At 50.7% G+C, this 22,368-nt stretch overlaps 1 protein-coding gene across 2 annotated transcripts; it reads left to right on the plus strand.

Annotated features, from left to right (window-relative positions):
- Positions 1–997: 997 nt before the first annotated feature.
- Positions 998–19,737, plus strand: CRLF2 (cytokine receptor like factor 2). 2 transcript variants are annotated; one of them, XM_061408303.1, is made up of 8 exons: positions 998–1,158; positions 6,106–6,208; positions 8,204–8,367; positions 9,469–9,602; positions 10,388–10,550; positions 11,725–11,830; positions 14,378–14,462; positions 18,323–19,737. In XM_061408303.1, exons 1-8 carry the CDS (start codon positions 1,020–1,022, stop codon positions 18,596–18,598), a joined length of 1,170 nt encoding a protein of 389 aa, XP_061264287.1. In that variant the 5' UTR covers positions 998–1,019; the 3' UTR covers positions 18,599–19,737. The 2 variants fall into 2 exon arrangements, with proteins under 2 accessions (XP_061264287.1, XP_061264288.1); XM_061408304.1 differs by lacking the exon at positions 8,204–8,367 and having other exon boundaries at positions 1,067–1,158.
- Positions 19,738–22,368: the final 2,631 nt, after the last annotated feature.

Here is a 22,368-nt window from a genome sequence, read left to right on the forward strand (position 1 = left end):
GCAAGGTGGATTCTTAACCCCTGGACTGCCAGGGAGGTCCTAGAGCTTCGTAGCTTTTCAAACATGATTTTGCAAGGACGGTTATCACGCTGGGTGTTATTTAGTAAGAGTCGAAGGGAGTCAGACACGACCTGTGGACTGAATAGCAACACTGACTCCCAGGAGTGGTTTTGCACGCAGGTGTGAGTTGTTCAATCGCTCAGTCGTGTCTGACTCTGTGACCCCATGGACCGCAGCACACCAGGCTTCCCTGTCCTTCACCAACTCCCAGAGCTTGCTCAGACTCATGTCCATCGAGTCGGTGATGCCATCCAACCATCTCATCCTCTGTCGTCCCCTTCTCCTCCTGCCTTCAGTCTTTCCCAGCATCAGGGTCTTTTCCAATGAGTCGGCTCTTTGCATCAGGTGGCCAGAGTATTGGAGCTGCAGCATCAGTCTTTCTAATGAATATTCAGGTTTGATTTTCTTTAGGATGGACTGCTTTTGTGACCTGAAGGGGTGGGAGTAAGTTGTCTCCTGATGGTCAACCCAGGCTTTATTCTGCAGGACAAAGCCCACTGACTGGACAAACCCCATTGACAAATCTCCCTGATAACCTCTGGGAAGTGATTCTCCATTGAGACCCTGCAGTCCAGCCAACAGAGACATCATACTGTCCCCTGCTTCCTTTGATGCCATCGGGAGCTGGACCAAATCTCCCTGGCCCTGGATGAGCAGCCAGAAAGCATCAGCTAGATGAGACCTGTCTGGGCCTCCGTCTCCAAACACAGGACTATCACGACCCACCGGAGGCTGGGAACCTTATCAGGACAACATCCACTATCTGAATAGCCTCTCTAGACAGTTGTATCCGGTGGGGCTGCACACATGATCGCCGAGGCTGAAAAAATGATTCTGCATTTTTTTTTTCCCTTTCTGACCAGTCATCTTTTAAAATAAAAGCATGAGTGTTTCCTGTAGTCATTTCCCCAGTTTCCTTTCCGCCTTTTAAAAAAAGGGGTGACCTTCATACGTTAGTCATGAGCCGAAGTCCTCTTGGAGGAGTCGACCTGCGGCTCGACGCCTCCACCTCCACCATGAGGCATGTCTTTCTGCCCTGGGCGGCCGCCGCTGTCCTCTTGCTGGGACGCGTGAACGCTTCAGGGAAAACCAAACTGGGTAAGTCCTGCTTACAGCTGTAGCCGCCTGTCTGCGTGAAATGCCCTTGCTTTCAACATCTCTGCTTTTTTTTTTTTTTCATTTTTCTTTTTACGATGTCTTTTGCAAACTCACGGTTTTCTTTGTGAAACTGAGAAGAGCTTTCACAGGTTCCCCTCCCTGAGTTGGGAAGATCCCCTGGAGGAGGACACAGCAATCCACTCCAGTCTTCTAGCCTGGAGAATCCCCATGGACAGAGGAGCCTGAAGGGCTACAGTCCATGGGGGTCACAAAGAATAGGTTACGACTGAAGTCTCTACAAACCTGGGTCTGCCTGTTGTAAAGGACCCTCTTCTTCATTGCCTTCAGGATTAGGTCCAGATGGGAAAAAGAGAAATGTAAGAGCCTGTGTCTAGAAAACTGAGAATCTGGGTGGTTTCACTGTGCTGCCTGCCTGCAAAGAGGTTGCAAGCCTTTTGCTTAAATTAATACTTACCTTTCTGTGGTGGGGCTTCCCTGATGGTTCAGACAGTAAAGAACCCACCTGCCAATGCAGGAGACCCAGATTCGATCTCTGGGTTGGGAAGATGCCCTGGAGAAGGGAATGGCTACCCACTCCAGGATTCTGGCCTGGAGAATCCCCATGGACAGAGGAAGCCTGGTGGGCTACAGCCCGTGGGGTTGCAAAGAGTTGGACACAACTGGGTGACTAATACTTTCACGCTGAGGGTGGCCCAGGTGGGAGCTAGTGATGGCACGTTCCTGATGTTCTTTTTCTGAACTGTCCTCGGGCATCACCCTACACTAGACCTTCGCTGTCTGAGATGGCTTCTTGCCCAGCTGGTTTGGATGGGTCCTCGGGGACCTTCCGGGCTGAAGCCCTGGCGGGGATCGGTGGGGGGGGGACTCCTACACTTGGAGTTTGGGTGGAAAAGTGCAGTTTAGACCAGCTCTGGAATCTGAACCACTTGAAGCACAAATACAATAGTAAGATTTTGCTGTCGTTCAGTTGATCAGTCGTGTCCGACTCTTTGCGACCCCATGGACTGCAGCACGCCAGGCTTCCCTGTCCATCACCAACTCCTGGAGTTTTCTCAAACTCATGTCCATCTAGTCGGTGATGCCATCCAACCATCTCATCCTCTGTCGTCCCCCTTCTCCTCCTGCCTTCAATCTTTCCCAGCATCAAGGTCTTTTCAAATGAGTCAGTTCTTTGCATCAGGTGGCCAAAGGATTGGAGCTTCAGCTTCAGCCTCAGTCCTTCCAATGAACATTCAGGACTGATTTCCTTTAGGATGGACTGGTTGGATCTCCTTGCAGTCCAAGGGACTCTCAAGAGTCTTCTCCAACACCACAGTTTGAAAACATCCATTCTTCGGTGCTCAGCTTTCTTTATAGTCCAACTCTCCCATCCATACCTGACTACTGGGAAAACCATAGCTTTGACTAGACAGACCTTTGTTGGCAAAGTGATGTCTCTGCTTTTTAATACGCTGTCTAGGTTTGTCGTAGCTTTTCTTTCAAGGACACGGGAGAGGGCTTGGAAGGGCGGAGGGCTCATCCCCCTGTGAAGCTGGGCTCGGTCAGAACCTTCGTAGGAACTTCCTGGAAAACGCAGGGCTCACTTTATGAATGGCCTTTGTTTGCCTGAGGTCATTACGGGTGTGAGACCCTAAGAACCCACCAGGCATGGTCTTAATAAAGCAGCCCCTCTTCCCACCCAAGGTCCCAGAGTTGTGTCGAGAGACCCCTCAGGGGCCGTTTCCACTCAGTCGATCCATTTTTAATGAACAGAGTCCGACTTCGTGGCTGCAGTGAACTGTCAGTATTTCCATCCGAGGCCATCATGCGTTGGTGGCAGGGCTACTAGGCTACTGACGGGGCCCCTTTGCCCTCCTCAGAAATGCCCTTGAACTTACAAGGAAAACGCACGCACCCCCAGCCCTGGGGACCAGATGTCTGGGCTCAAGGTGTCCCAGAATTGAGCTCCCTGCAGAGGCTCCAGGGGAGGGTCCTTCCCGCCTCTTCCAGCTTCTGGGGGCTCCAGGCGTCCATTCCTGGGCTGGTGGCCGCCTCCCTCCCACCTCTGCCTCCGTCTCCACGTGGCTTCTTCTCTGTGTCCGTGTCTCCCCTCTTCTGTGTTTTATAAGGACCCTGTCATGGGGTTCAGGGCCACCCCCATCCAGGAGGACCTCATCTCAGACCCTTCCCTGCAGCACACCTGCAAAGACACCATCTCTTAATGAGGTCCTGTTCCCAGGTTCTGGGGTTAGCACGTAGGCGGGCCATTTGCAGAGCCACAGTCCAAGCCCCACAGGATCTATTCAAGGGATGCTAGCATTTGAGAGAGACGGGGGTCCTTTTCTGCTTTGACAGGTCTTGCTGTCGTCGTAAGGGGAGGGAGGTCGTTGAAGCAGATGACCCGGTGGCCAGTCTGAGTCTGTGGCAGAGACGCAGGACAAAGGAACGGCTCTCGAGATGCTGTGTTTTATGTTATCTGTGCATTTACTTTCGGCCGTTGCTGGGTCTTCGCTGCTGTGCCCTTGAGTTCACGAGCTGCTCTAGAAGTAAGAAGGCGGTGTGGGCAAGAGACGGAGTGTGTGTGAGCAAGCACGTGTGTGCATGAGTGCTCAGTCACTCAGTCGTGTCCGACTCTCTGCGACCCCGTGGACTGTAGCCCGCCGGGCTCCTCTGTCCATGAGATTCTCCAGGCGAGAACACTGGAAGGGGTTGCCATGCCCTCCTCCAGGGGATCTTCCCCACCCAGAGATCGAATCCATATCTCTTACGTCTCTGGTATTGGCAGGTGGATTCTTTACCACTAGCGCCACCTGGGAAGCTAGGGAGATGAGATTACATATATATGTAGATATAGACATAGATGTCGGAGAAGGCAATGGCACCCCACTCCAGTACTCTTGCCTGGAAAATCCCATGGACGGAGGAGCCTGGAAGGCTGCAGTCCATGGGGTCGCTGAGGGTCGGACACGACTGAGCGACTTCACTTTCACTTTTCATTTTCATGACTGGGAGAAGGAAATGGCAACCCACTCCAGTGTTCTTGCCTGGAGAATCCCAGGGACAGCGGAGCCTGGTGGGCTGCTATCTATGGGGTTGCACAGAGTCGGACCCGATTGAAGCATAACAGCAGCAGCAGCAGCAGCAGCAGCGTGTATACATGTAAAACCCTTTTTGTATCTGTAATAGCCAAACCTGCTTGAACTGCCCCAACCTTCCAGGATGGAAAAAGACCCCAGGACTCTATGTCAAACGATGTAACCAATGGTAACAAACAATGTAACAGATGACTGCTGATTGCCCCCACGACCTGCCGCCCTGGATGACCTTACTCACACCCCCTTGGAAATACTCAGCAAGGCCGGGCTCCAAGTCCCTCTGAACGCCCTATCTCGCAGGAACAAATGCCTCTGATTCATCTGCATGTTTTTCTATACGCTCTCCAAATCGGGAAGCGGGTTCTACCTCTGGGGAGGCGGCTGGGTGCGGTGAGTTCTTGGTATTTACACGACGTGTCTGCCTATCGGAGACCCGAAGCTGGTACGTTTGTTCACGTCCAGATTGCTCGCGACCTTGCTGGTTTTCTGAGAAAACGTTGAAAAAAAAGAAGAAGTTACAGAACCAAAGTCATGTTTACAAAAGCCCCCAGAACTTTCAGAAGCGTCTGGATCCATGAGATAGGAGGCCCCCGTTTTCAAGACCGTCTTCCTGGGGCTCCCTGCTCACCAGTGTTAGACGACAAAGTCTGTGTCAGACGTGAAGAGGATCTGGGGGAAATGAAATTAGGCGAAAAAGGTGGATTGGGGGGCGGGGGGCGGTGATGTTCTGGTTAACAGCTTAGTTAATTTACTCGCCAGATGATTCAGCTCTTTAAAGCAAACAACTCAATCCTTTTTTTTTTTTTTAAATAAAAGATTATTTCTTTTTTAGTAGAAGGATAATTGCTTTACAGAATTTTTAGTTGACGTAGAGTTGATGTGTGAGCTTCCCCGGTGGCTCAGCGGTCAAGATTCTGCCCGCAGAGCAGTAGCCACGGAAACCTCGGGTTCGATTTCTGATTGGGGAAGATTCCCCTGGAGGCAGGCGTAGCAACTCACTCCAGGATTCTTGCATGGAGAATCCCACGGACAGAGGAGCAGGGCGGGCTGCAGTCCACAGGGTTGCAAAGAGTCGGACATGACGGAGCACGCACGCTCGCACGCATAGCAGAGGCATCATGTATTAATATAAGTTACAGGTGTACAGCATAGCGATTCTCATCTTTGAAAAGCGATGCTCCCTTTACCGTTACTATAAAATAGTTTCTATACTCCCTTTGAAGAACTGCATCATTCTTGCATTATAGGTGCCAAACACACGCAGACTCTGGACACACAGGAAAAATATAAAATGTCTTGATAATTATAGATAACTAGATAGATACCTGTACATCATTACATAGATAGTTACTAGATAGATGACATGGATGACAGTTGATTGATAGATATATAAATGCAGACACGAGATAGATAACAACTCGATATAATGATAATAGGTAACATGCTGAAATGATAATATTCTGGTTGCCTGCATGCTTAGTGACTCAGTCGTGTCTGACTCTTCACGACCCCATGGACCGTAGCCCATCAGGCTCCTCTGTCCATGGAATTCTCCAGGCAAGAACACTGGAGTGGGTTGCCATTTCCTCCTCCAGGGGATCTTCCCGGCCCGGGAATCGAACCCGCATTTCCTGTGACTTCCGCTTTGCCGATGGCTTCTCTATCCACTGAGCCATCATGGAAAGCCAATATTCTGGTTATGCCGGGCTAAATAAGATGCATGATCAAGTTTTTTTTTTTTTTTTGAAAAAGCACCGTATCATTCTTATGAGTGCTGACATCATTTTACAAATTTCAAAGCCTTTCCAGCGTCGCCTCAGAGTCCTCTCTGCTTTTTTTTTTTTCTGCACAGGAAGCGCATTGCAACTTCAGGTGATCAACTTTAACTTCGAAACGGTGCAGGTTACGTGGAACTCAAGTGCATATGCTGGGATTAATTTCACGTTCATTTACAAGTAAGTGCCGCCACGGGGATTAATATCAGGTCCGTCTGCAAGTAAGGGCCCCCCCACCACCCCTCCACGGAAAACCATGCCTTCGGATAAACCATTTGCCCTCGGAAGAGGGCACCACGGGGGCAGCCAGGAAGTGAAGGTGTGAAAAACCATACGTGCAAGTGTGAATGTGTGCGTATGCCCTCTGGACAGCTCCCCCCCCCCCCCCCACCACCACCAGTATCACCACAAACACAACCACAGCTCCCAGACCTTCTAACCGGGGGATGACTGAGTCTCTCTCGAAACCGCCTGGACTCTCGCAGGAGATGCAGAGCGGTCTGCCCCCACGGGGCCCCCTGCAACGTCCCGGCAACCGTCTTTGCCCACCTTCAACTCCGTCGCCTTCAACTATATTCCCTGCTGACCAGGGGCGGCCTTCCAAAAAACCCCATTTCCCGCTTTCACAGGGCGCTTTGCCCTGCCTGACTCAACCACGACCTGAGTGGCCACGTGGGAGGCAGGGTTTTTGTTTTTTTTTTTCCAGTGAATTTGGTCTCAGTTCTGTAAAGAGTGGGGTGTTTGGTGAGGGCTTGAGTCGTTGCCATCTGATAAAACATGAGGTAGGCAGGAAGGCAAACAGAAGAGGGAAATTTTTAAGGTGAATTTGTTGGCAAAATAAGACTCATGGGGCAAAGAAACAAGCGCTGGATGGTACAGATGGTCTCACAGATAGCTCATTTCATTTTTTTTTTTTTCCCTGAGCAGCTGTTTGTCCTGTCGTACGGGAGATAATTCTTGATCTCATCACAGATTGGGGTTGAGTCTTAAGGATGGAGTGAGTGTAAACCTGTCTCTAGGCTTCCCGTTCACATTGCAGGAGAGTCTCAAAGCTTTATCCAATTTTGGCACGTCCATATTAAAAGTGCATCCTTGAATCAAGGGCTTGGTTGCTCTGGAGGTCAATTATTTACGGACACCAATTTATTGATTGCTCATGGTATTGATATGTGACAGCAATTATTATTATTGATACCATTAATAGTATCCTAGATGGTCTCAACAAAGTACAGCAAGCTGGGTAACTGGGAACAGTGGAAAAACAAAATGTATCCTCCCCTAGTCCTGAGAACCAGACGTCTGAGGTCAAGGGGTCCCCGGGCTGAGCTCCCTGCAGAGGCTCCGGGGAGGGACCTTCCTGCCTCTTCCAGCTTCTGGGGGCTCCAGGCGTCCATCCCTGGGCTGGTGGCCGCCTCCCTCCCATCTCCGCCTCCGTCTCCATGTGGCTTCTCCTCTGTGTCCGTCTGTCTCCTCTTCTGTGTTTTATCAGGACCCTGTCGTGGGGTTTAGGGCCACCCCCATCCAGAAGAACCCTCATCTCAGACCCTTCACTCCATCACAGCTGAAGAGACACTGCTTCTTAATAAGGTCTTGTTCACAGGTTCCGGGTTAGCGGGTAGGCATGCCTTTTGCAGAGCCACTGTTCAACTCCTAGGGATCTATCGAAGGGCCATCAACATTTGAGAGAGACGGGGCTCCTTTTCTGTTTTGACAGGTCTTGCTCTAGTGGTAAGGGGAGGGAGGTCGTCGAAGCAGATGACCTGGTGCCCACTCTGAGTCCGTGGCAGAGATGTGGGGCAAAGGAATGGCCCTCGCGATGCTCTTTATTTTTCATTTGATCTACATGTATGATCGTTGGCTGCGCTGAGGCTTTGCTGCCGTGCGGTCTTGTCTCTAGTTGTCGGGTGTGACACTCTTCTGTGGTGGAGCACCCCCTTTAGGGTGCACGGACTTCACAATTTGCAGCTTGCAGGCTCTAGGGAGTAGGGTCCGTCATTGCGGTTCATGGGCTTGGTTGCTCCTCAGCACGTGGGATCTTCCCGGCCCAGGGATCGAACCCGAGTCTCCTGCATCGGCAGGCGGATTGCTTTTTTACCGCTGAGCCACCAGGGAAGCCCCAAGATGTTATTTTCAAGGACGCGACACGACTGAGTGATTCTGTTTTTAAAATCACAGATTCCATACAAAGGAGGAATACAGACCATGCCCCGACTACATCCTTCAACACGGTTACAGGGCCGGGTGCCTGCTGGAGGTACACAGAGATGGACCTCTGTATTTTTCCATCCGGAATGGAACAGAGCCTCTTCTCACCAAGGACCTGGCCATTAGTACTTACCGTACGTATGACGTACCTTGAGGGCTGACTACGCATCTCGGGTGAGGAGCCATCGTACACGTGGAGTGAACCAGTCTCTCCAAAGCTTGCTGCTTTGATCTACGTTTCTGCGGTGTCATGGTCCTTCCTTTCTTTCTTTTTCGTCGAGGGTTGGAATGTCAGAGGTCCATCTTAGAATCCGGTGGGAGGTTCGACCCTTGGGTGCGGAAGATTCCCCTGGAGGAGGAAATGGCAACCCACTCCAGTATTCTCACCTGAAGAATCCCATGGATGGAGGAGCCTGGTGGGCTACGTTCCACGGGGTCCCAAGAGTCAGACATGACTTTCCAACTAAAAAGCAACAATATAGCCGATGAACAATGTTGATGGTTTCAGGTAGACAGGAAGGGACTCACCCACACATATACATGTGTCCATCCTCCCCCAGACTCCCCTCCACCCAGGCTGCCACGTGACACTGAGCAGAGCTCCCTGTGCTGTCCAGCAGGTCCTTGCTGGTTCTCCATGTTAAACACAGCAGTGTGTCCATGTCCATCCCAGACTCCCTGACTATCCCTTCCCCGTCCTTTCCCCCTTGGTGACCATAAGTTCGTTCTCTGTCTCTTTCTGTTTTGTAACTACCTTGATTTGTATCACGTCTTTTTAGAGTCTGCATATAACGGATGTCATAGCATGTTTATGCTTCTCTGTCTGACTGTTCAATCCCACGGTCTCTAACGACCTCATCTTACGTTAAACGGTTACCTCCTGTAATGATCCTCTTTCCAGAGCTGGTGAAGGGCTAGGGGCCAGGAGTTCAAGGCGACTTTTTCTGGTGGGAACACAATTCGTTGCCTGACACATCCTGAAATCTTTCTCCACTGGTTTCAGGGGGGCTCCTTTCCACAAGACCCCCCCTGGGTCCTTGGAGAGCTGGCTAACCCTTCTAACTGTCCATGCGCTAAAGACAAGGGAACCTCACGTCTCATGAAGTATCGGGGAGAGGACGGGGAGCAGGCAGAGAGGAAGGTGAATCGAAGCCCAGGGACCGCTGTGAGTTCAGAGATGGGTCGTGTTTATCTTTACAGCGGTGTTGGTCACTGTGCTGTCTCTTCATTCTCAGTGAAACCCAGATCCCCCGGCGCCCTGAGCTTCCAGTGGCGCGAGGAGGCCGTGACGGTTACCTGCTCCAGCCTGGGATACAACGATCTGCAGTACGAAATCCAACACAAGACTGTCTTTGACGCTGAGTGGCAGGTGAGGTTCCATTGTCTCAGGTCGGGTGTGAGTAGGCACCCTCGGGATGGAGAGACGGAGAGGCACAGACATCCAGACTTGTTTAATGCACTTGCTCACGTGATTATGGGCTTTCCTGGTGGCTCAGACGCTAAAGAATCTGCCTGCAATGCAGGAGACCCGGGTTCGATCCCTGGGTGGGGAAGATCCCCTGGAGGAGGGCATGGCAGCCCACTCCAGTATTCTTGCCTGGAGAATCCCATGGACAGAGGAGCCTGGTGGGCTACAGTCCACGGGGTCACAGAGAGTCGGGCACAACTGAGCGGCTAGCATTTTCTTTATCACATTCCCTGGCAGGTCCAGTGCTTAGGAATCTGCCTTGCAAAGCAGACCACGTGGGTGGGTTCCATCCCTGGTCCGGGAACCCAGGATTCCATGTGCGTCAGGGAAGCTCAGCCTGTGAGGCAATGACTGAGCCTGTGTTCTGTGATGAAGATCCCGCGTATTGCAGCTGAGACCTGATGTAGCCAAATAAATAAATACATTAAAAAAATTACTTTGTAAAAAGGAAGACCTTAGAAAGTCTTCAAAAGCATCTTTCATCACATTTGTTATGGCGGATTTATTTCCTTTTTGGAGGGAAGGGCATTTTTTTTTTTTTTTTTTTTGCTGTTGTTTCTGAGGATAAACATCTGCCCAGAGAGAAGTGAAACTGGAAGCAGGAATCTCATGCAAATCTGTGGGACAAGATGAACGCGTCAGGCTAAAGCGTCAGTCAGGGGTCACAGTGTTTTTTTCCGCTCCAGTCCACAGAGGCAGAGACCTGCAATGTCACCATCGATGGTTTGGATACTGAGAAGTGTTATTTCTTCCGGGCCAGGGTGAAAGCCCTGGAGTTTGCCTACGGCTCGGAAACGTACGCCAGTGACTGGTCAGAGGTGACATACCAGCAGAGGGGTGAGCTGCGAGGTAATGCTTGTCACGCAGCATCGCTGCCCAATACAGGCCAGTGGGCTCCGTGCGGGGAGGGCAGAATGGGCCGCCTGAAAACATGGATGACCCCAAGGCCTTCTGCAGAGGTCACTGTGGAAGCAATGCCTCTTCCTGTGGCTGTTATCATCGGACTAAGCTTCACTTTTATTTCTGTTGACCCAGCAAGAATAATAAGTGATATTTCTGAATGTTGTTGAGCTTCCCTGTTGGCTCAGCTGGTAAAGAATCTGCCTGCAATGCAGGAGACCGGGGTTCGAGCCCTAGGTTGGGAAGATTCCCTGGAGAAGGGAAAGGCTACCCACTCCAGTATTCTGGCCTGAAGAATCCCATGGAGAGACGAGCCTGGTGGGCTACAGTCCATGGGGTCACAAAGAGTTAGACACGACTGAAGTGACTTAGGACGCAGGTGTAGATAAGCTGATGGTGGATAAATGGCAGAGACAGATAGATGAGATACACAGATCGACATAGATAATGACAGGTGGTAGACAAGTAGATGGATAATAGACAGATAGATGATAGACAGACGTGTGGACGCCTGCTCATTTGCTTCAGCCGTGTTCGACTCTGTGACCCCATAGATTGTAGCCCACCAGGCTCCTCCGTCCATGGGATTCTCCAGGCAAGGATACTGGAGTGGGTTGCCATTTCCTCCTCCAGGGGATCCTCCCGACCCAGGGATCGAACCCGGGTCTCTTGTGTCTCCTGCATTGGCAGGCAGATTCCTTACTGCTGACCCAGCAGTGAAGTCCCAGGGAGACATATAAATAGATGATAGATGGAAAGACAGACAGATGGATAGAGACAGATAGATAGACAGCTGGACAGATAGATAGACAGACAGATGGATATACAGATGGATAGAGACACAGATAGATAGACAGCTGGACAGATAGATAGACAGACAAAAATCAAGCCCTGGTACCCTCAAACACCCCTGGGAGTAAGGTGAGTCTGTGCTCCCTTCTGCCCGACGTCTCCCTCTCCAGTGTACCCACCTCTCCTTACCAGGATATTTCACACCAAAAGCAAGATCTGCTGATGCTGACAATTCTCAAGGGAAAGAAAAACCACAGTGGGCGGGTGGGGATTAGAGCGTGACCCCGTATCATGTTGAAAACTTCACAGGTCTCATTCCATTTCCCTTTAGATTCGTGCTGGGAAAACAGCCTTTTCCCCAAATTTATTTTAATTGCTGGCATGGTCTCCTTCCTGACAGTCTTCCTTCTGCTTCTGTCTCTATGGAAACTGCACAGGTAAGGAGGCCCCCACCAGAATCCTCAGACACCTGGGTTTGGTTCCCATATGCAGTGAGTTGGGCAAAAATAATAATAATAATAATAATTGTGTGATGTGATTATTTAGCTGAATATCACTTTCTCTCTAATGCACATGGTATATGACAAGAAAACAGAGAGGTGAATAGAGCCAAGGGTGTGGAGATAGCTGCAGAATTTGTTGAGAAATATTCTCACGAAGACCATAAGATGCAGGAATGTTCACTCCTAAGAGTGTTATTGCTGTTCAGTCACTGAGTTGTGTCTGACCCCATGGACGGCAGCACGCCAGGCCTGCCCGTCCATCACCAACTCCTGGAGTTTGCTCAAACTCATGTCCATCAAGTCAGTGATGCCATCCAACCATCTCATCCTCTGTCGCCCCCTTCTCCTCCTGCCTTCAATCTTTTCCAGCATCAGGGTCTTTTCCAATGAGTCAGTTCTTCACATCAGGTGGTCAAAGGATTGGAGTTTCAGCTTCAGCATCAGTCCTTCCAATGAATATTCAGGACAGATTTCCTTTAGGATTGGTTTGATCTCCTTTCCATCCAAGGAGTCTCAAGAGTCTTCTCCAACACCACAGTTTGAAAGCATCCGTTCTTCGGCGCTCAGCCTTCTTTACTGTCCAGCTCTCGCATCTGTACATGACTTACTGGAAAAAAAACATAGCTGTGACTATGCCGACCTTTGTCAGCAAAGTGATGTCTCTGCTTTTTAATAATTCTTCTAAGTTTATTGTAGTTAACTTTGTTCAAACGCACACCCCACTGAGCTCTGTTCTCCTATCATGTTAGAATGACAAGCACATAGAACATCTTTTAATTTTTTCATATTTATTAAAGAAAACTTGGTGAGTGATGTGAGGAGAATCGGACAAGAAAAGCTTGTAAATCCAGTTACAGATATAGCAAAACATAATTCTCTGAAACCATGGAAAACTTTTCCAAAAATACGATATTAAATAGTTCTCTCTGTTATCCTTCCAGGCAATAATTTAACCGCTGCCATTTCCAGCCTTATTCAAGCTCAGTTGTGCCCGGGCGTTTGACTGTTGATGATGTTCGAAGGGACTGATGCTCAGGACTGTGGGCGCCATCTTTGTTTCTGAGGTTGCCGTTTCCATAGCAACAATGGGGCGCCATCTTTGTTTCTCCGGTTGCCGTTTCCATAGCAACACTGGGAGCGATGCATAGAGAAAGATGGGGTGCCATTCTGGACCACTCACGCTGGGTCTGAGCCAGGCTGAGTTAGACAGTTTCAAGGACCTTCCATCATGGTTGGATATAGCATGGGGGTAATTCTCTTAATTCTTGCAAACTGCCCATTAATTCTTCAGTCTAGATTCCCTGCTTTCAGCAGCTTAGACACATGCCACCTTCATCGTTCTCTCTTGGGGAACAGAGGAAGTAGGGAGTAGGGAGGAGATGCAGCAGTCAGATAGGGGTGTTGACAAGTGACAGGTCTGATTTTTTTTTTTTTTGGTCTTGTTGTTTTGTTTTGCTGTGGTGTTTTTAGTTCAAAACTGAAACCACTCCTAAGGGAATCTGAGGAATACACTTCTTTGGGGGGAAAAAAACACTCCTCCTGTCTTTAAGAAAGCTTCTGTTACAATGAGTGGTCTAATCAACTGTATTATTTTCCCGGAGCTGCCATAACAAAGCACCAAAGACTGGGGGCTCAAACAACAGACATTTATTTCTCCCAGTCCTGGAGGTTGGAGCCTGAGGTCCCGGTGTGGGCAGGGCTGGTTCCTCCTGAGACCTCTCTCCTGGGCATGCAGACGGCCGTGTCCTCCGAGTCTGCACATGCTCCTTCCCCTCTGTGTGCGTGTCTGTGTCCTGACCTCCTCTTATTATGAGGATCCCACTCCCATCGGATTAGCATCCTATCAGACGAGAACCTCTCAGGTTCTGTTCCTAGGGGCCTGCAAATTAAACTGGCCAACCAAAGACAGTAACAGAAGAATATGCCTATATTTCTTTTTGGATGTCATATTTTTAAGTGCACAAGGCATTCTCAGGAAGCAAGTGAACAGCTAACCAGGCAGTTCATCTGGGGACTTTTATAGCATTTTAACAAAGGGCAATAATCTGTGGAGAAGTCACCAGGCAAAGGAACAGGGAGTCTGGATGGGCGTAAATTGTGGGGGAGTGATTAAGAGGTGTGTCAGACAAACTGCAGGCAGATGAAGGTTGTCTGAATGGAATCATCTTGACACCATCTTGGTGATATGACTCATTCTCCATTTCTTGCTACAGGAGGGCGCACTTTTATGAATGGAATTATTGTGTTTTTTTTTTTTTTTTCAATCAGGAGGGGAAACTGATGCTCTCCTTTCAGGCAGATGGGAGAGGGCAGAGAGCATCTCTTGGCTCTGTTTTTCTCAAGCGGATGCAATTCCCCCAAAGTGCTGAGCCCCCGAGATCCATATGCAGCTGTCCTGGGCCCCTGGTGGGGGTCTTTCCACGTGGATGCCCCGCTCGGGGGTGCCAGCCCATCTGACCAGACTGTCCATGTCCATTTCAGGATTAAGAAGGTTCTCATGCCCAGCGTCCCTGATCCCAAGTTCTCCTTCTTGGGGCTCTTTGAGTCCCACCAAGGTAACTTCCAGGTAAGCAGCATCTCCTTGTGCAAGCTTGCTCTGGGCAGGCCTAATATCACCCCTCTTCAATATTTTATTTTATTTTTTTCTGCCTAGAGGTATTTCTTTAATCAGCTTTTTATTTTGCATTGGGGTATAGCCTATTAATGACAGTTTCAGCTGGACAGCAAAGAGACTCAGCCATACATGTATCCATTCTCCCCCAAACTCCCCTCCCATCCAGGCTGCCACGTGACATTGAGCAGAGTCCCCTGTGCTGGACAGCAGGTCCTTCCTGGTTCTCCATGTTAAATACAGCAGTGTGTCCATGTCCATCCCAGACTCCCTGACTATCCCTTCCCCCATCTTTCCCCCTGGTGACCATAAGATTATTACAGAGTATTGAGCAGAGTTCCCTGTGCTGTCCAGCAGGTCCTTGCTGGTTCTCCATGTTAAACACAGCAGTGTGTCCATGTCCATCCCAAACTCCCCGACTATCCCTTCCCCCACCCTTCCCCCTGGGAACCGTAAGTTCATTCTCTGGCCTGTGAGCCTGTTTCTGTTTTGTGCGTAAGTTCACTTGTATCATTTCTCTTTGGAGTCTGCATGTAAGGGCTGCCATAGGATATCGCTCCTTCTCTGTGTGACTTTCTTCACTTGGTATAATAATCTCTAGGTACATCTCTGTTGCTGCAAATGGCATTTATTTCATCCTTGTTATGAGTAAGCAACATTCCAGTGTATATATATACCCCACATGTCCTTTATCGGGGGCTTTCCTGGTGGCTCAGATGGTAAAGAATACGCCTGCAAAGCAGGAGGCCTGGGTTCGATGCCTGGATGGGGAAGATCCCCCTGGAGGAGGAACTGTCTGCTCATTAGTGTGTGGATGGACACTTAGGCCGCATCTGTGTCTGGGCCATTGTAAACAGAGTTGTAATGAACACTGGGGCTGATTCATCATTAATGAAAAAAAAAAAAATCAACAAACGGCTTTTATTCCTCTTTAAACGCCTGCGAGCCTCTTCGAATCCGACAGCAGCGGTTTACCGTTTTTCTGTTTCGGTCAGAGAAAGTGGATCCAAGCGTCTCCGAGGGCGGCTTCTCTTGAAATCAGTCTCTTGAAATCCTGCCGCAGGACCATGGGATTTTCCAGCCTCCTGGCCTTCTGATCTTATCGGAAGGTTCCGTTCTGACACTGTTCCCACTGCAGGGGGGCCGACAGCGAAACCTGCATTTCCGCTTTTCGACTTTGATGGTCGCTGCATTTCCGCTTTTCAACGTTTATGGTCGTTAAACTTCGTTCTGTGATAAGCTTTTACAGGGGGCCGAGGAGGAACTGGGGAGGAGGGAGCGAGGGGGGGTCCGGCTCCCCGCATCACCAGGTGTGGATTTGATAGGACGCCGGGAGCAGTCCCCTGGGGCTGCCACAAACCTGGGGGTGCAAAGCATCACACACTCATCCTCCACCCGGTCCTGGGGACCACGCGTCTGAGGTCAGGGGGTCCCAGGGCTGAGCTCCCTGCAGAGGCTCCAGGGGAGTGTTCTCCACACCTCCTCCAGCTTCTGGGGGCTCCGGGCGTCCCTCCCTGGGCCGGTGGCCGCCTCCCTCCCGTCTCCGCCTCCCTCCCATCTCCGCCTCCGTCTCCACGTGGCTTCTCCTCTGCCTCCCTGTCTCTCCTCTTCTGTGTTTTATAAGGACCCTGTCCCTGGGTTTAGGGCCACCCCCATCCAGGAGGAACCTCATCTCAGACCCTTCACTGCATCACATCTGCAAAGAAAAGAGCTCATTTCCAAATTAAGTCCTGTTCCCAGGTTCTGAGGGGGTAGCACTCGGGTATATCATTATTTTAGAAAGAGAGTGCAGTGTTTGGTTTGTTTGTTTTTGCTCGGTTGCTTCAGTTGTATCCAACACTTTGTGACCCCATCAACTGCAGCCCCCAAGGCTCCTCTGTCTGAGGGATTCTCCAGGCAAGAATCCTGAAGTGGGTTGCCGTTTCCTTCTCCAGGGGATCTTCCTGACTCAGGGATCAAACTCCTATCTCTTAGGTCCTCTGCATTGGTGGGCGTTCCCCCCCCCCCCATTAGCACCACCTGGGAAGTCCATTAAGCTTCCTAAACAGGCAAAGTGAATTGTAAAACTAATTAGGTGTAGGAGATGAAAAGAAAAAAAAAAATTTTTTTTCTTCTAACCTCTTAAGTGCTGTCCCTGGGGCCCTGCAAATTAAACAGACCAGAGAGATGAAAGAGAGAGACGTGAACACCCCCAAGAGGTAGTTAGACCATGGGGCTGATTTGGCATTTTAACAAAGGATGATGGACTGTTCGGAAAAGACTAGGTAAAGGAAAAGGGGTTGGGGACCTGTGAGTGGCAGGTGAGATGTGAGGAGGTGACTAGGAAATGCATAAGAAGTGAGGGTTGTTTAGTGAGATTTTATGCAGACTCAAGCTCTCTGAGGTGATAAGCGTTGTCCAGTGTTCTTGCCTGGAGAATCCCAGGGATGGGGGAGCCTGGTGGGCTGCCGTCTATGGGGTCACACAGAGTCGGACACGACTGAAGCGACTTAGCAGCAGCAGCAGCTGGAGTTGGAAGGGATCCGGTGACTCTTCCAAATGTACATGTACTTTCCCAAAGGGGCATTAATTAACATTAACCTCAATTTTAGGGAGGATCAGTGGAGAGCAGAGAACACGCTCTGCAACTCTTCATACTTAACTGCCTTGAGGTCAGCGTCCTCCGCACGTCAAAGGGGCATATTTGGGAGTTGGGCCCGGTCCCCCTAAAAGGGGAGGAAAGGGGGTTACAACAGAATTGAGGACAGGGAATCTCATTTTTTCCCCCAAAATTGGGACTAGAAGAAGGAGCCGGGGAGGGATGTTAGAAGGGAGTGAGGAGTCCCCTTGAGGAGGGCAGTCCCATGGAGCTGCCAACCTCAGGAAATCTTGGGTCACCTGTTAGAAATTCGGCGTCCGCCCCCTCGGACCTGCTGACAGAAGGTCCTCCTTCTGACGCGTCATCAGTCCCATCTCAGACGGCACACCTGGGGGTGGAGAACAGATCTCGGTTTCTGAAAAGATGTTCAGGCGCCCTCCTGTGTCTTGAGTGACCACAGGCCGGCGCTTTGAGGCTGATGACAGAAGGCAGGTGTGAAAACCACAGGATTCCAGACCTAGAGGCTAGATACGAGAGCTTTTTTTGTCCCAACCAGGGAAAGTGTCCTCGCCGGGGACATGTGTGAAGACACACCAGCTCCAAAGGCAGGGCTTTGAGACACAGAGTCTGAGCCACAGTAACTTTTTTAATTTTAATTTTTTTAACACCAAAAACATTTTGTATTGGGGTATAGATGATTAACAATGTGAACAGCAAGTGGAGACTCAGCCATCCATACACGTGTATCCATTGTCCCCCAACCTCTCCTCTCATCCAGGCTGCCACATGACATTGAGCAGAGTTCCCTGTGCTGGACAGCAGGTCCGTGCTGGTTCTCCATGTTAAACACAGCAGTGTGTCCATGTCCATCCCAAACTCCCTGACTATCCCCTCCCCCATCATTCCCCCTGGGAACCATACGGTTATTACAGAGTATTGAGCAGAGTTCTCTGTGCTGTCCAGCAGGTCCTTGCTGGTTCTCCATGTTAAACACAGCAGTGTGTCCATGTCCATCCCAGACTCCCTGACTATCCCTTTGCCCATCCTTCCCCCTGGTGATCATAAGGTTATTACAGAGTATTGAGCAGATTTCCCTGTGCTGTCCAGCAGATCGTTGCTGCTTCTCCATGTTAAAGACAGCAGTGTGTCCATGTCCATCCCAGACTCCCTGACTATCCCTTCGCCCATCCTTCCCCCTGGTGACCATAAGGTTATTACAGACGTTTCCTCCTTGCAGGAGTGGATCAAGGACACACAGAATGTGGCGCCCTTGAACAAAATGGAAGACGGGGAGCTGGAGTGCGCCCCTGAAGACGCTGTGGTGGTCCAGCCGGCCGAGGCCGAGATGCCCAAGACCGTGCTGATGACGAGCCCGCTGTACTCGCAGACAGGGGAGGAAGAAGCCACTGGGGATTTCAGCCAGCTCCCTCGCCAGCCGCCCCAGGGCCGTGGGGTGGTCTCTCTTGGGGATTTCACGTTTGTGATGAGCGACCACTCTTACATGATGTTATGAGGGGGTGCAAACTCACAAGCCAACATCCAAATCTACGTTGATGCTTGACGACCTGGGAGAACATCTTGGGAGCCAAACAATCCACCACGAAGGGGACTCCCCGGAACCGAGGGTGCTGACGTCTAAGGTCGCCCAGTGCTCCAACGCCCCAACCCGCGTCTGAGGTCACCCACAACCAGTGCATCCCATTCATGCCGACATCCAGGGGCTTGAAGGTGGACTGCCTGTAGGCGGCAGATCCTTGGTCGGGCTGGTTCTTGCTGTCTCCTGGCTCACAGAAATCATAAGGGAAGATGACCAAGACCACCCTGCTTTGCACATGCCCGCCCGCTCCTGTCCTTCCCATATCCACTCGCAAGAGGTTCCTGCATCATTTCTCACTCATCACACGTAGCCAGCAGGCGAGGTGCAGAACGCCTGCTTTACTGACACCAGCCACCCGCCTCCCACCCCAGAGAGGCAAAAAAGCCCCTTTGTGCAATCACCGAGGCATTTTACAAACCGCGGTTCCGTTAAACCAGTGACTTGGGACCTTGCTCCTGAGACATGCTTGAATGTAACGGCGCTCTGCAGGGACAGAGCTTCCCAGGCTGAATGTACATCATTGTTTCTTTTTGATACTGACATTTTTAAAAAAGTGTGACCATGAGAACTATGGTAGAATGTAAGCGGTTGCTGCTGTTCGTGGAGACAGGAAGATGGCAGTTGGATCCCCCTTAGACTTCAGGTCGGAGAAGGCGATGGCACCCCACTCCAGTACTCTTGCCTGGAAAATCCCATGGGTGGAGGAGCCTGGTAGGCTGCAGTCCATGGGGTCGCTAAGAGTCAGACACGACTGAGCGACTTCACTTTCTCTTTTCACCTTCATGCATTGGAGAAGGAAATGGCAACCCACTCCAGTGTTCTTGCCTGGAGAATCCCAGGGACGGGGGAGCCTGGTGGGCTGCCGTCTATGGGGTCGCACAGAGTCAGACACGACTGAACTCAGCAGCAGCAGCAGCAGACTTCAGGTACAGGAGCTTTCTAGGCGTCTAGAGTATTGATTTCTCAGGTGGTTTTTTGTGCTTTTTTTTTTCAGGCTGGCACTGAATTTATCTTGTCTATATCTGCAGGATGCAGTAAACAAGCTTGATCAGATATACCTGGAGTCTGTATGTGTGTGTGTCTGTGGTGTCGAGGATGTCTAATTTAGCAGAATGTATCCCCATCCTAGAAAACTCCTCCACAAAGGTAGAAATGAAAGAAATCACCTTTATCAGTGAACAAACAGCAAGCCAGTGTGAAGAGGAAAATGCCTCCTGCGTGTCAAATAAACCAGACGTCTCACAGCCATCAGCGATGTCTCCCCTCCGAGTTCGAATGTTGGTCAGTCGCCAAATCGTGTCTGACTGTGACCCCATGGACTGCAGCACACCAGGCTTCCTTGTCCTTCACCAACTCCCAGAGTTTACTCAAACTCATGTCCATCGAGTCGGTGATGCCATCCAATTATCTCATCCTCTGTCACCCCCTTCTCCTCCCGCCTTCAATCTTTCCAAGCATCAGGGTCTTTTCCAATGAGTCAGCTCCTTGCATCAGGTGGCCAAAGGATTGGAGCTGCAGCTTCAGCATCAGTCCTTCCAGTGAATACTCAGGACTGATTTCCTTTAGGATGGACTGGTTGGATCTCCCTTGGACAAATATGAATGTGAGCTCCCAAAACTGTGATCCAGAAGATGCCGCCCCCCCAAACCCCCCTAATCCATGCCCATGGTGAGCGCTGAGTGGCAGAGGAGCTGGGGAAAATGCAAGAATCAGCCATCCGTGACCTCTTTCACTCCTTAAGGTGAGCAAGGAAACAGGCTTGGCCCCAGATAGCAGAGGTGAATATGAAAGGAGTGAATTCAGTGAGCCCACAAGCTTGCATCCTCCCTTACACAGAATGCTAAATTCCTTCCCTTGATATCTGATCTTTGACGTTCAGACCTGCCTGCTCCCTCCGTTGCAAACTTGCACACAGCCTGACTCCCCCTCCCGCCTCCTCGGAGCTGTATTCTCAGAGCTACGGAGATACTGGCTTGGAGTCCTACACGCAGTCCCACCGAATAAAATAACCCTCTGTTTTCAGCTGCTCACTAATTTTCACTTGACACCAGAATGCAACACCCATCTCAGGAAGCCAGCTTGACAGGGTATTGCAAACGGAGAAAGACTCTCATCCCATTTTTTTTTTTTTTTCACCTCAGCAACCCATTCCCTGGGCCTTTTCCAGAAAACACGGCTACGTGTCTTGTATCTGTGGGGTGTGGGTTTTGCAACCTGGGGCCAGGTTTCCAGCTGCACTCAGGCCCCCCGCGCCTTCCCCAGAGGCTGGGCGTTCACCAGGTCGCTCCTGGTGTGGAAGGGTCATGCCTGGGTCAGAGGTGCTGTGCAAGGTGGCCAGTGGGGAGAGGGGACCCCAGAAGTCACTGCTCCGCGAGGCAGATCCCAAGCTGGGCAGTAGAGTGGGGCAGGGGATTTTGTGAGCAGGGAGAAAGTTTAGAACATCCTGTTTCAGAAAAAGTGCTTTCTTCTGAAACCACTGCATCCCACGGCCCCGGAACAGTTCAGAGAAAGGAGGGTGTGAATGCATTTTAGCAGTCCTGCTCAGAGCTCTCACGGCCGCCCTGGGTTTGACCCTGTTTCCAGTACTTGGTCTCCAGACAGGCATCGATGAAATGAGGGAGGCAGGACCCCACTCCCCATCCTTATGTGGGATCGGTTTCAACACTCCACCCCTTCTTTTTATTTTTTCTCGTAATTGATTTATGTTTCACTGAAGGATAATGACAACTCTGTGCTGCTCTCTGGCCACACCAACATGGATCAGCCACGTTCTGTGCTGTGCTAAGCGGCTTCAGTCGTGTCCGACTCTTTGCGACCCCGTGGACTGTAGCCCGCCAGGCCCCTCTGTCCATGGGATGCTCCAGGCGAGGATACTGGAGCCGGTTGCCGTGCCCTCCTCCAGAGGATCTTCCCGACCCAGGGATCGAACCCGGGTCTCCTGCTTTGGCAGGCGGGTTCTGTAAGGAGATCAGCTATAGGTGTATGTATGACCCCTTCCTCTTGAGTCTCCCTCACACCCACCCCACCCCACCCCTCTAGGGTGTCACAGACCTCTGCTTTGAGTTCCCTGAGTCAAACAGCAAAGTCTGAACTTTTTCTCCTGTATTGAGTTATCGCCGATTAACAGCACTGTGAGGGTTGCAGATGGACAGCAAAGGGACTCAGCCGTCCATATATGTGCACCCACTCTCCCCCAAACTCCCCTCCCATCCAGGCTGCCACGTGACATAGAGCAGAGTTCCCTGTGCTGTCCAGCAGGTCCTTGTTGGTTCTGCATGTTAAATATGGCAGTGTGGACATGTCTGTCCCAAACTCCCTGACTATCCCTTCCGCCATCCTTCCCCTGGGAACCATAAGGGACCTCGTGGTACCAGATCTGATTTCTGCTCAGGGCTGAGGTCTGCTGTGTCAGAAACCTTATCATTTAAGGTATGAGATAAAGCCTCACTTAAAGTTCCAGAACTGAGGTTTAGGCCCGGATGGCTCAGTGGGTAAGGAATATGCTGGCGATGTGGGAGACCCAGCTTCGATCCCTGGGTGGGGAAGATTCCCTGGAGGAGGGCATGGCAACCCGCTCCAGTATCCTTGCCTGGAGCATCCCATGGACAGACGGGCCTGGCTGGCTACAGTCCACGGGGTCGCAAAGAGTCAGACATGGCCAAGCAACCAAGCCTGTGGCTGACAGC

The sequence above is a fragment of the Bos javanicus genome, chromosome X, assembly GCF_032452875.1.
Source record: "Bos javanicus breed banteng chromosome X, ARS-OSU_banteng_1.0, whole genome shotgun sequence".
NCBI classification, from domain to species: Eukaryota; Metazoa; Chordata; class Mammalia; order Artiodactyla; family Bovidae; genus Bos; species Bos javanicus.

Bases quoted from the DNA above. Each gene is read 5' to 3' on its own strand.
- CRLF2 (XM_061408303.1), top strand. From the start codon at position 1,020: ATGAGCCGAAGTCCTCTTGGAGGAGTCGACCTGCGGCTCGACGCCTCC. The intron at 9,603-10,387 runs GTGAGGTTCCAT...TTTCCGCTCCAG, and splicing joins TCTTTGACGCTGAGTGGCAG to TCCACAGAGGCAGAGACCTG. The intron at 11,831-14,377 runs GTAAGGAGGCCC...TGTCCATTTCAG, and splicing joins TCTCTATGGAAACTGCACAG to GATTAAGAAGGTTCTCATGC.